General features: G+C 41.5%; 1 protein-coding gene across 1 annotated transcript in view; it reads left to right on the top strand.

Moving 5' to 3' along the window:
* peli1b (pellino E3 ubiquitin protein ligase 1b) overlaps nucleotides 1-11,729 on the top strand; it is a 41,564-nt gene extending 29,835 nt beyond the window's left edge. Inside the window, exons 4-7 of the mRNA XM_028602719.1 lie at nucleotides 1,433-1,534; nucleotides 1,721-1,918; nucleotides 2,816-3,004; nucleotides 7,986-11,729. Of these exons, the coding sequence (XP_028458520.1) occupies nucleotides 1,433-1,534; nucleotides 1,721-1,918; nucleotides 2,816-3,004; nucleotides 7,986-8,564 (1,068 nt within the window). The 3' untranslated portion in view covers nucleotides 8,565-11,729. The remainder of the gene's footprint in view (nucleotides 1-1,432; nucleotides 1,535-1,720; nucleotides 1,919-2,815; nucleotides 3,005-7,985) is intronic.
* The last annotated feature ends 1,279 nt before the right edge of the window (nucleotides 11,730-13,008 follow it).

Genomic DNA, 13,008 nt, shown 5'->3' on the forward strand with positions numbered 1-13,008 from the left:
ACCCAAAGTTCAGTGGATTTGGCCTCGCTGCTCCACGAAAGCCTTTTTTGAAATTCGGTTTGCTTTTTGTTCTGATATTAAAGTACCAGACGCACACACACACACACACACACACACACACACACACACACACACACACACACACACACACACACACACACACACACACACACACACACACACACACACACACACACACACACACCATCAACAAGACAGGAAATGGAAAGTGTTTAGCAAAGCTTCCCTGACTTAGCAGAAAAGGGAAAATAAGCAGATACAAGGCTCTGTTGAAGTTTAAAAGGTATTTGAACAATGTATTTTACACAGAGTTTAACTGGAACACGCTGAAGGTTTATAGGAGAAACATGTGAACGGTCCAGTGGAAGGTAACTGAGCGTATTCTAGCAAAAGCCTGGGGAGCACGTCCGTGTGTTTCCATTGTCAGTTATAAGGCCGCCCAGACATCTGTTAAATGAACAGGCGGTTGGACACACACCTTTGTATTCTCTCACACACACACAGAGGCCAGGGTTTTAGCTGCAATGATTTAAAGAGTCTCAAAATTCTGTTCTCATTTCTGTCTGTTGGGTGGTCCTGACTGACTGAAAAGATGTTGAAGCTGTGTAAAGTCCAGCCAGTGACTACATAACTGAACTCTTCACCCACTCCACCCTTCCTATTTGTACCTATTGTTCTCTGTGAGCAGGCTTTTTTGCCATAAAGCATGTTCAGGTTCAGTCCTTGTGTACATTTTAGGTCAGGGGTGTCAAACTCATTTTTATTAAGGGCCACAATGGAAAGAGAGAATCACACCAAGGGCCAGACATGTAGAGTTTATTGACGAGCTTTTGTTACTGCATGCCACGTTTATTTTTTTTTTTTTACATTTTGGTAGCTTTTTTCCTCATTTTTGTTGTTTTTGTTCCGACTTTTTTGTGGCTTTTTTTTCAGACATTTGTCACCTTTTTGTAAATTTGTTGCTTTTTCTGACATTTTTGTACGCTTTTTGTCAATTTTTTGTTGACATGAAGCTCTACAAAAGTCATCCAAAGAGTTCCTTAGCCATCGTAGAATTTAGCAAATTTTTTTTTAACAACATGTTTCACAGCCTGAATATGAAAACCTCTCTGTTTCTGGGGGAATTTCTGAGTGTCAGAGTTGGCAAATCTGCCATATTCTGCTTTGAATGTCAGGTAATTGCAGTTTAAAAAAACACGTAACTGTGTTTTTGGTTTGGCGCACAACTAGGAAGGCCAAAATGTATTGTGAACCCAAAGTGATATACGGGCCGGATCAAAATCTGCAACGGGCCGGATTTGCCTTGAGTTTGACACGTGTTTTAGGTGAAGGGCTGGATTTGATAACATTTACTTTTGTCTCTCTATCTTCTCTGTTTTCATCTATCCTTTCTTCCTTACTGTCCCATCAGGCCATAAGCAACAAAGACCAGCACAGCATTTCTTACACTTTGTCTCGAGCCCAGACGGTGGTGGTGGAGTACACCCATGACAGCAATACAGACATGTTCCAGGTAACAAGCCTCAGCTTTTACAGCCAGTTACAGTCCCTATTTTTTCCCACTTCACTCCCTCTAACATGTCTTACTTGTAATATTGCAATAATTTAATCTCATCTCTAACCTCATAGCTGGAATGCATTGTTTTCTTGATATCTCGTCTGAAACATGTTAGAACACATCTCCATCTCTCTTCACCAGATCGGTCGATCAACAGAGGGTCCCATCGACTTTGTAGTGACGGACACGGTGGCGGGCAGCCAGAGTAACGCAGACACCCAGTCGGTCCAGAGCACCATCTCCCGCTTCGCCTGCCGCATCATGTGCCAGCGCACGCCGCCTTACACCGCACGCATCTATGCCGCCGGCTTCGACTCCTCCAAGAACATCTTCCTCGGGGTGAGCTGTGTTTTGTCTGGTGCTTAAGACATGTGTAGGCGAGTATAAGACAGTAAAAGGCAGCACGATGAAAGGAGAAAGCACTAAATAACCATATGACAAAAAAAACTGAGGGGATAAGACAAGAAAGAGTCATTTAGCTTGTGTTCTGGTAACATGAAAGATAAAACTTTGTCCTTTAACATGTTTTTTTCCCAATCATGTTTGCTTTTACTTTGTAATAATATTTTTTTTTTCATTTAATGTCAGAAGCAAACATTATTTTTCTTGATTTGACATTGTCATGACAGCAGAGGGACAACAACTAATGTCCTGTCAAAGTGTCTATGAAAGGGTGCCTGGGTAGCTCACCTGGTAGAGCACGCGCCCATGTACAGAGGTCTACTCCTTGAGGCAGCGGGTTCGACTCCGACCTCGGCTCTTTGCTGCATGTCATTCCTCCCCCCCCGCCTTCATGTCTTCAGCTTTCCTATATAAAAAGGCCTAAGATGCACAAAAAAAAGTGTCTATGAAAGTATATGAGGAACTGATGCTTGATAATTTGCTTTACAGTTTTGTTTTTTTTCTAGCTGCAGCACGTCATTCAGACATTTTGGCAACACTTTTTACTGCGTACAACAAAATGCTGCTGCTAGACAAGTCAGGAATACATTTTCCACTAGTCCCTCTCAACCCTATATTGTGCTTTGCACCCTGTTGAGTTCAGATGTTTGGTGTTGAGTGCTGAGAGAGATGGCCATGTCCCACTATAAATAAGAATATACGATTGACAATATACTGACTTCTCATAAACAACTGAGTGACAAGATATTACAGATTTCTGACTCAGGACCGCATAATAAACTTTTAACTCGTCTCCGTTCTGATCACACCCTCCGATGTCTTCGTTTTCCTCAGGAGAAAGCTGCTAAGTGGAAGACGTCAGATGGTCAAATGGACGGGCTGACCACCAACGGCGTGCTCGTGATGCACCCTCGAAACGGCTTCACCCAGGACTCCAAACCAGGCGTCTGGAGGGAGATCTCAGTCTGCGGCAACGTCTTCACCCTGCGGGAGACCCGCTCAGCACAGCAGCGGGGAAAGATGGTGAGAAAAGATGCTAAACATGTAGCGCCACATTCACTGAACACGGTGCTAATAAAACATTGCTGCTTTGGAAAGGAACTGTGCTTGTGGCTTTTCAAAAGGTAAGGACAGACGGGATAGCAGCTGACAGTCTGTAATAACTGATTTCTGTAGCCATTTGAGTGCAGTGGATTTTATGATCACAACATAGACATATCACTTTTTAAGCTGATATGGTGTACTCTTTAACAAACCGTTGTTTATTTACACATCCAGCAGTTACAGAGCAACATTATCATTCATTCGGAGTCATGTTTGTGTCCACCTGGTGGAATGTAAGTGTTCAGTATTATCTCTGTTTTTAGTCGCTGCCAACTTTAGCTTCTAAATGCTCCACAGTGTTCAGCAGCTAGTCTCTAACTGTGTCTGTCTCGGTTTGCTGCTGGGCAGATAGTATACAGTGGGTTTTTAGAGCTTTTTCTCTGAAAACAGCTGTCTGCTGCTGCAGCCGAAATTACGCTGTGACTGATAATTCTCTGTAGCTTCGTCACAATGAGCGACCCCCTTCACATTGTCATATTATTGTTTAATCAAATATTGATTATAGCCGCTTTAAAAATGAACAAAGCAATGAACAAAACAAATCCTGTCATCATGAGAAAAAAAAAGTCAAGCTTTTCCTACAAAAAAAAAGCTTATTTTTCTTTCCATTACTCCAACTCGCACTCTTGTACCAACTCTGTCGCTCAGGCAGCAGGAGGTCAGTCAGAGCTTAACACCACCAGGAGGTTATCGGGATGCCTTCCCCATGGCAACAGGTCCGGCTGTCAAAGCTGTGTGTAACAGGACCTTGTAAGGGGATCCTCCAGCTGACGTCAGAGCCTCTGAGCCAATCCTAATGCTCCCGCTGTTATGTGGCATTTGTCTGATTGCATTTAGGTTATTGGTGGTGTGTATGATTAGGTTTCTCTCCTCCTCTATTCCTCTCCTCTCCATCTTGCCACCCACAACATACACCTCATCAACCACAAGCACACAGTCAGCAGTTCTAACATTAATCCGTCTCTTTATCTGGTGTCCCACCTGTTTTCAAGTCTTTCCAGTGCAGCACAAATTAACAGCTCTCTTATCTCCACCTGCCCTTTACCATCCAGTGAGTTAACTGTGTGTGCATTATCCACCACTATAGAAACCACTCATTATTCCACAGTTGATTGACAATTTAGATAGTCGGCTATTGGGAAAGCACCTATTTTCATTATGTACGCTGACAGAACATGATGGGGGTTTAATTGCCATGCTGAATGCACACAGGAGTGGAGACAACCCAGGGGAGTCTTGTGTCATTCTGGGGGATGGTGATGCTGTCACAGAAGATTTTGAAGGATTAGTTTTAGTTTATTGTAGGTACTATTATGCAGAAACTAGAATCAGAATTGGAAACTATAATTAAGCTGCTTAAGCATACTTTACATATCTGCTCTGTGAATCAAAAGTCCTGTTGAGAAAAATCAGAAACCAAAAGTACGTTCATATTTTATATATTTTTTGGTTTCATGATGGCACCCCCTAGTTTCACAATACTTCATCTAAGTAGATGGATACCTTGTGTCCATACAGCCAATCAAAAGGCTTGATTTTAAATCATATTTACATCAAGCCATCAGCGTTCTATCATAGGCAGACAATCTCAGCAGCCTACTACACAACACAAGAGCCACAGACTCTGAACAACAATCCACATTAGCTTTTCTGCTAACGTCTCCTTCTTATCTAACTAACAAACATGAACACACGTCTAGTCCTACATCTTAGCCTGTTGAACAAGCCACCAAACAAACCTTCACCTGGGAAAGGTGCACCTCTTATGTCAGTTTACAGGTAAATCCCTCATTACCACCACTGAGGTGCCCTTGAGCAAGGCCCTTAACCTCAACCGCTCCAGTGGAGCTGATCAGTGGCCAGCAGATCAGACTGTGGTTGTACTGGGCAGATTCCAGGAATGTATAACTGTGTGAATGTGATCAGGTTGTCGGTGCAAATGAGAAGTTGTTCTCAATCGACTTACCTGGATAAATAAAGGTTAAAAAAAATTGGTAATTTGTTCAGATTCATTTTTTTCATCTTTTTAATAATAAAAACTCTTAACAATACATTCAAAAACATATTGACGTTGGAAAATGGATGACTAAATGTGATTTCAGTTGGTCTTTAACAATATACAGTCATTTTAGACAAAGCTCTTTCAGCTAAGTGTATTCTATAACTCTAGTGTATTGCACCCTCCCGTCACAGCTCTCTAAATGGGATAACTGCCCTGCGTTAGTGAAGGTTAACAGCTGAAGGACTTTCTGATGGAAGGGGGGGGGAATAGTTGTCTCAGCAAGTTCTGTGTATATGTGTGTGTGTGTGTGTGTGTGTGTGTGTGTGTGTGTGTGTGTGTGTGTGTGTGTGTGTGTGTGTGTGTTAATAGGTAGCTGAAGTGTGCTGTTGAATAAATTAAGGGCTTTAAAATTCCCTGTTTGTAATCTTGCCTGTCTTTAGATTGTTTAAAAAACCCCATCTATCATTAGAAAAACATGACACCAGAAAGCGATTTAGCCTGAAAAAAATAAAATAAAATAAACATTTGTGTTTTTAGAGGATTTTTTTAATTATTCTAAAGCAGTAAACATAAGGAGATATTTTATGTGCAGCAGGTTCGTTTCAGTTCGCGGACAGACTCACACAGCCCCGCCAACAGGGCAGCTGCCTGCCCTTCTACAGTTGGACACAAGGTTGAAGCCAGCTTAATTAGGAATATCTTACAGTGCAACACACACACACACACACACACAGCGGTTTGCAGTGAGCCTGCTGTGGGGGCTGTTGTAAAGTATAATAAATGAGTACAGTGTCTGAGTTCCTGCTGTGTTTAATAAAAGTGTTTGTGTCGATAAATGATTTGCTTCTGTGTAATTAAATTATAACTGTGTGTCGAGAGTGAAAGTGTGCGGATGTTTACACAAATTGAATCGACACCTGAGCGCTCGCATCATTAAACTTGAGTGTGGTTATTTATTGACCAGACAAATATTTTTTCACATTGTCCTCTTTTCGTAGATGTGGCGTTAGGTTATTGATTAGAGGAGCAGCCATGTGATCCAAAAGGTTTCTGGTTTGAAATCACCTAAACAGCTGGGAGGAAAAAAAACAAAACAGTTTTTCCTGAAGAGAGACCCTGACCGAACTCTTACCCGTTCCAGTTTGACTGGGCAGATGTGTGAATGTGTGTTACTGCATCAGTGTGTGACATAAAGAGCACACATGCGCTCAGCGAACCTTCCGTGGACAAATGAAGGTTAAAAACGGTCACGGACGCATCAACCCATGGCAGCGTTGTGCTGCCGCATCAGAAATGTGTTTTCCCCGAGCAACACAGTGGCATCAACACCAGCGTTAGTATGAATGAGCTCACCAAAAACCCTGGGAGCTCCCCTCATTTCTTTTTTTCCTCAAATAGTTAGTGGGTAGTAGTCCTTTCTTTCCCTCCCTCTCTGCTGTGTCTTTCTCTCGTCATCCTCTCATTTGTGTCCCTGTCTGGTTTTCTAAAAGTGGAATTTCCCCTCTGCGTCTGATCTGACCGAGCCAAACCGAGATCAAGATTGTAGTTTACTTACACCCCCGTTGTTGTTGTTTTTTTATATATATTTTATTATTTCCTAGTGAAATCTTGCCTCTTGCCTCCTCCCTGCATTACACAGCTGTCTTGAGGGAGAAATGTCTGTGTTACACTGCCACCTACTGTGCTCAGATGAATACTACTATAAGTCCATCCATCCATTCTTTAAAGTGCTTATCCTATTTACTGTCATGGGGGAGGGAGGCTGGAGATGTCACTGAAGATGTCACTCTCTCGAATTTGAATGGGTAGGAATCCATTCAATATAAGAAAAATAAAACAAGTAGGAATATTTAGAGAATCCTGGGGAAAAAAAAATCATCAGCTTTTGTGTTTTTTGAATTTTGAACTGAATATTTTTATAAAGAGACATTTAAAGATGTCGGTTTAAAGGGGCAGTTTACATTTTTTGTGGACTTTTCATAAAAAAAATGTATTAAAATAATCAACAGATAAATCAATAATAACTTTTTACATATATAATCTGAAATAATCTTTAGCATTCCTAATATTGTTTTACAATTATCTTTCAAGACTATCACCCTAATATCAAAGTTGAGTGTTCATATTATTTTGACAGAAGTAAAGCTGGAATAAATTAATAGAGAAAAGTTAAAAGTCAGTGTATGTATTATAGTGATTGTTTAGCCAAGCCAGCAGTGGGTTTCCAGGTATAGCAGTGTGGGTCAGTCAGGAAATAGCTCAACAACTATTGCTGTAGATGTATTGCCATGAAAAAAATATACTAACTTTGGTTATCTCCTTACTTTTTATCTAACACCATCATGTACACATAATCCATGTTCTCCAAAAAATGAATAATAAATAGCCTGTAGCTACCATTGAGGGAAACCGAGGTCAAGTACTACAGTAGGTGTTATTTCTGTGAATTTGACTTAAAGTGCAGTTTACGATTTCTAAAATTTAAAGTAAGGTTCTTTTAGATGCAGTGACCTTACATTTAGACAATGTAAATGTAAGAAATGAATAAATACAACAATTTAAAAACTTTTCCTATACCAAAGGTCAGGCCTGGTAGAGCAGATGAAACTCAAAGAGATGTTCTTTAGAAAATCATGTTGAGAAACTTACATGAATACAAAATTTCAGTTAAATAAAAAAAAGAATATGGAAAAATATCTGGAGGTGGACGGGCTACTTGGACTCATGACCTCCAGTATTTCTAAAATCCTGGCAACGGGCCCAGATTGTAACATCTTGTCTTGTTTGGTATTTAGTGATCTCAGAGTAGGCCTATGACCTGCTGTAGCCTATTTTTTATTTATTTTTATACTCCTGTTATCTGTAGCAGCTCATCTCTGTTACGTCTCTCTCTTCCAGGTGGAGACTGAGAGTCAGGAGCTGGTCGACGGCTCTCTGATCGACCTATGCGGTGCGACTCTGCTGTGGCGCACCGCTGAAGGCCTGTCACGCACTCCCACCCTCAAACACCTGGAGGCGCTGCGGCAGGAGATCAACGCGGCCCGCCCGCAGTGCCCTGTGGGCTTCAACACGCTGGCCTTCCCCTCCATGCGTCGCAAGGACACGCCGGACGAGAAGCAGCCCTGGGTCTACCTCCAGTGCGGCCACGTGCACGGGTACCACAACTGGGGCAACCACCGCGAGGAGATGGAGGGCCGGGAGGGCCGGCAGAGGGAGTGTCCCATGTGTCGAGCTAAAGGGCCGTACGTGCCGCTGTGGTTGGGCTGCGAGGCGGGGTTTTACGTGGACGCCGCCCCGCCCACTCACGCCTTTAACCCCTGCGGCCACGTTTGTTCAGACAAGACGGCAGCCTTTTGGAGTCAGATCCCGCTGCCGCACGGCACGCACACCTTCCACGCCGCCTGCCCCTTTTGTGCCCAACAGCTGACTGGTGAGCAGGGCTACGTCAGACTCATCTTCCAGGGGCCCCTCGACTAGCAGGGGCGACTTCCCAGCATCCCTTGTGTGAAGCAGAGCAGGGAGTTTTTTTTTGTTAAGACGCTGACCCTTCAATGAAAAGAGGGAGCTACACAGATTTGGTTTTTTTTCCCCCTCTGCAGTTAAGGTATAAACTTTTTTCTGGACTTTTTGTCTCTCTCTCATTTTTAAGTGACCTTTGTATTGCTTTTTCATGAATGACAACAAAGATTTCTATATTTTCATGTGAAACCAGAGACACAAAAACCAAACGGAGAACACTGCTGGGTAAACCTTTTGTTTTTGTTTTTCTCGGAAAGAACTTTCAACAACAGTATTTTTCTAAATCACTAATATACTGTAGTACAAACGGTTTTTATTCATGTTTATTGTTGCAATATACATCTGTGTACATCTCTTAGAGCTAATTTAAACAAAGATGTTTATTTATGGCCCAGGAACCATCGCTTCATCCTTTATCTGTCAGATATTTCTAACTTCAATACTATTTAGCATTTTAATTATTTGAAAATACAGTATATTGTTGATCAGATATAAAGTTCTAGGTGTGTTCTGAGGGTTCCGTGTCTTTCCCCCATGTTTGCCCCCTCAGATCGGTTTGTCGTATTTATACACCCCGTTCTCTGGCGTGCTCTCACTTTGTGTGTTGACCCCTCAGCCTTTTCACATTCAAAGCAATAGATTTGGAACGGAAACCTCCTGCAGCATTATGGGAAACGGAGTCTTTTGGGCGTCTTTGTAACACTCAGTCAGCCTAAATGGGCCGCTCCCTCCCTTTAAAGTCCAAGCGAAAGCGTTTTCGCAGGTGAGTCAATCTTTTCTGATCACAGGTTAGCCATGATACCGCAGCTATGTAGCTAAAACAAACACACACACACACACACACACTCACACACACTCTCGAACAAGACCTGGTCAAACTTGCACACATTAACTCAATTTACAATAAGAAGAATACAGATGTTAAAGAAAAAAGAGAAAGTGCTGCTTCTTCCTTATTCTGCTGTGATGTTTGGGGCTCACCTGCACAGTTACAGCATGAATGATAGCAATTATTTTTCCAGACACAGTATTCTTATCTGTATTAATCTTCTTAGCACTGAGCTGAGAAATAGCAAAAACATAACGCTTAACAACACCCTGACTGTCTTTAACTAGACATTTAAATGAAATGAAAACTTTCACTTCACCCAATATTGTAAGATGCTTTCAGAGGCTGATAATGACGTGTTTTATTTTGAAAAACACTGATTTACTGCACTGCATTTCAGGCCTGACTCTAAATACTAGTCATGATTTGTAAGGAGGACTTGAGGTCATTTCAGTGTGCTTCTCTCTCTCTCACCTGAATTGGGACAGTGCAGAAAGTCCCATCCATCTGAACACATTCAGATGAAGACAACTGTGGCTGTTTGACTCAGGTTTGATGCACACAAACACATGCATGGCTTCAAGCTACACAATTCTCTTTATGGATGCGTGCATACTCATCAGGGCTTTACATCAATTTGTGCTTTTCAAACCGTGTGAAGTGGTCCCTATGCAGCGTTTTAGGAGCAACGAGCTCTACAACGCAAGTACAAAAATGTCAGGACTGCCTGTTCTTTCATTTACTTACGTTTTTATATTCAAACAACGTTGCTAATAACACTCACTCGGGCTAAACGAGAGTGCTGTTAAAGGTGTCTTAACGAGCTGTAGGGGCTGTTCATTTCGCCTGCTATATTGACGAGGTCGCCAACAGATGAATTTGTGATAAATGTGGTATAAGTGTATCTTGTTTAAAACTATGTAGACCACTAATAAAGGTCTGTAGTTTAATAAAACGTTAATTCTGTGAGGTGGCCCGAACAACCAAAAGAAACTCTTGGCTGTTGTCTCGTTAATATGGTCCTCCAAACCAGTCAGTCAGAGAAAAGTCAACTTCTGCATAAAGTCTGCTAATTTTCTATAGAAAATTGACTAATTTAGCGCCTGTTAGGGCTAAATGATTAATTGTTTTTATATCAAAATCTGTACTTGAATTTGAAAGAGAGCAGTTAATCACAAGAGCTCTGATTTTATTAGAAAGATTAGGGGAGATAGAGATGGGGAACATCTGGACGCAAACTGACATTGCAGTTCTTGGTCGGCGTCTCAACCCCGAGGCCACTCCACCCGGCTATGATTTTAAATAGAACTTAAATGATTATGTAAGATTTAACCAGATATGACAGCTGTCATCAACCCATTTACTCAGCTGTAGTTAGAGGACCTAAATAACAAGCAACTGTATTGTTATCTTATTCCACTTAGGCACAAAGAAGAATACTTTGTGATAATGCTCGGTACATGCCTATCTGGTTTAAAACTATGTTTACAACAAATAAAAGCCTGGAGATTTATAGAAAAAAAAAATTAATTTCAATCTCAATTTGTTTGAAAAAGTTGGATTTGATATTTTCCTCAAATCGTTCAGCTTTTCCAAAATCCATCTCTACAAAAACAAAGTGTACATCATTTTTTTTGTTCAAATTTGTAATGATTTACAAAAAGCACTGCGCCCCACCGCTCCCAGGGAACTTACTTAGGTCATAGGGCACTTCTTGAATGCATAAATAATTTGATTTGACGTGCAAAAAAAAAAAACCTAAGACAAAAACAGAAATATGAAAATTGAATTTTCATCTCAACTTTTAAGCCAACACAAACCGGATGTCCGTAAATTGTTAGAAAAATGGAAATCCGAGAATCGAAATCTCATGACAAACCGGGCAGAGGAAGATCACACAATCTGATCGAAAGCTGGATTACAGTACGGCGACTAAATGGACCTTTATGTCAACCGCTGACATCCTATGCTGTAGTGTAGACCCATCAAACTACTTCCACAATAACACTCAGACTGAGACAGAGTAATGAGTGCAGAGAAGGCAGTCCCGATATTTTGCACACGATGTAAAAGCACAAATTGTCCCAGTCTCCCGCCGCGTACACAACCCATCCTGCATCCAGTTTTCTCAAAAGAACAAGACACACACTCGTACTGTAGAAACTCCCAAACACTGAAGCAGCTTCACTGATTAGAGTCACTTCCAAACTGTTCACAATACCTTCGTCACTATACACAGGCGTGTGTGTGTGTGTGTGTGTGTGTGTGTGTGTGTGTGTGTGTGTGTGTGTGTGTGTGTGTGTGTGTGTGTGTGTGTGTGTGTGTGTGTGTGTGTGTGTGTGTGTGTGTGTGTGTGTGTGTGTGTGTGTGTGTGTGTGTGTGTGAGAGAGAGAGAGAGATTGTAATTTATGTGTTCATGATGATTGTATGTGTGCAGTTTGTGTGTGTTCCTCTGTCCACACTGAAGTTCTCCATACACACAGTATCCTTTCCATCACCCCAGTGCTTGGACTGCAACACACTAACTCACCTCAGGGAGAAAACAATGGCCTGTGTCACATCTACACACACACACACACACACACACACACACACACACACACACACACACACACACACACACACACACACACACACACACTGCTAAGATCTTCTGAGGATACCTCATAAGTAACAAAAAGTATATTGTGGATTTAAAGTTTTGTGTCTCTTTCACCCAGTTTTTGTTTTGTTTTATGGACTCTGTGGATAAAGTGTGCGAGTAAGGGCTTCACTCTGTTTCTGTACTCTTATCTCAACCCTATTTTAACCCCAACACATGTCCGCCTCCCTCCCCCTCCACTTCTTCTTCTCCTTCTTATTCTTCTTCTTCTCCTCCCTCCTTCTGTCCGGAGTCTCCTCGTGCTTGTAAAGGCTAAAGCAAAGAATGTTTTCAACAAACACTTTTTTTGTAACAACTTTAAACAATAAAGTGTAAAAGTGACATTTCACCGTGTGCTGGGTTATGATTTAAAAAAAACTAACTAAATCTCTTTGTTTCGCAGCTTAGAAATATTTAATGATAATGGGATAGTAACAGTGAGGTGGATATGCAAAGTATATGTTCCAGTGCTTTGGGTTTTGTAAGGAAGGAAATGCATTCAAGACATTTTGTTAGCCGTCAAGGATCGACACACTTTGCTTTGATGAGAAGCACTGAATGTAAACCTAAGTTTAGTTTGTTTACAAGAAATCTCCACCGGGCACCTTTAAGCTCTTGTCTTAGTTTAAAGCCCCTGAAAACTTAAAATAAGGAGAAAAGCATTCTTAGTGGTTATGCTAGTTGTTATTAAGAGTTAAAGGTGCTGTAGGAAGGATTGTGAAGATCCAGGACTTAGCCAAAAAAATGTGAACATCAACAACTTCTTAGTACCCTCCCCCCTTTCTGCTAAAGCCTAAAACGTTCTCCTAAGCCCCTCCCCCCACAAGGGAGAATGAATGCATGTCCATGAGCAGTGATTGACACCATGATTGGTGCATCTGAACAGGGAGCGGTGGATTTTTGAGGAGCCAGATTTTTATTTTAAATGACCT

This window comes from Perca flavescens, chromosome 17 (assembly GCF_004354835.1).
Source record: "Perca flavescens isolate YP-PL-M2 chromosome 17, PFLA_1.0, whole genome shotgun sequence".
In the NCBI taxonomy this organism is placed as follows: domain Eukaryota; kingdom Metazoa; phylum Chordata; class Actinopteri; order Perciformes; family Percidae; genus Perca; species Perca flavescens.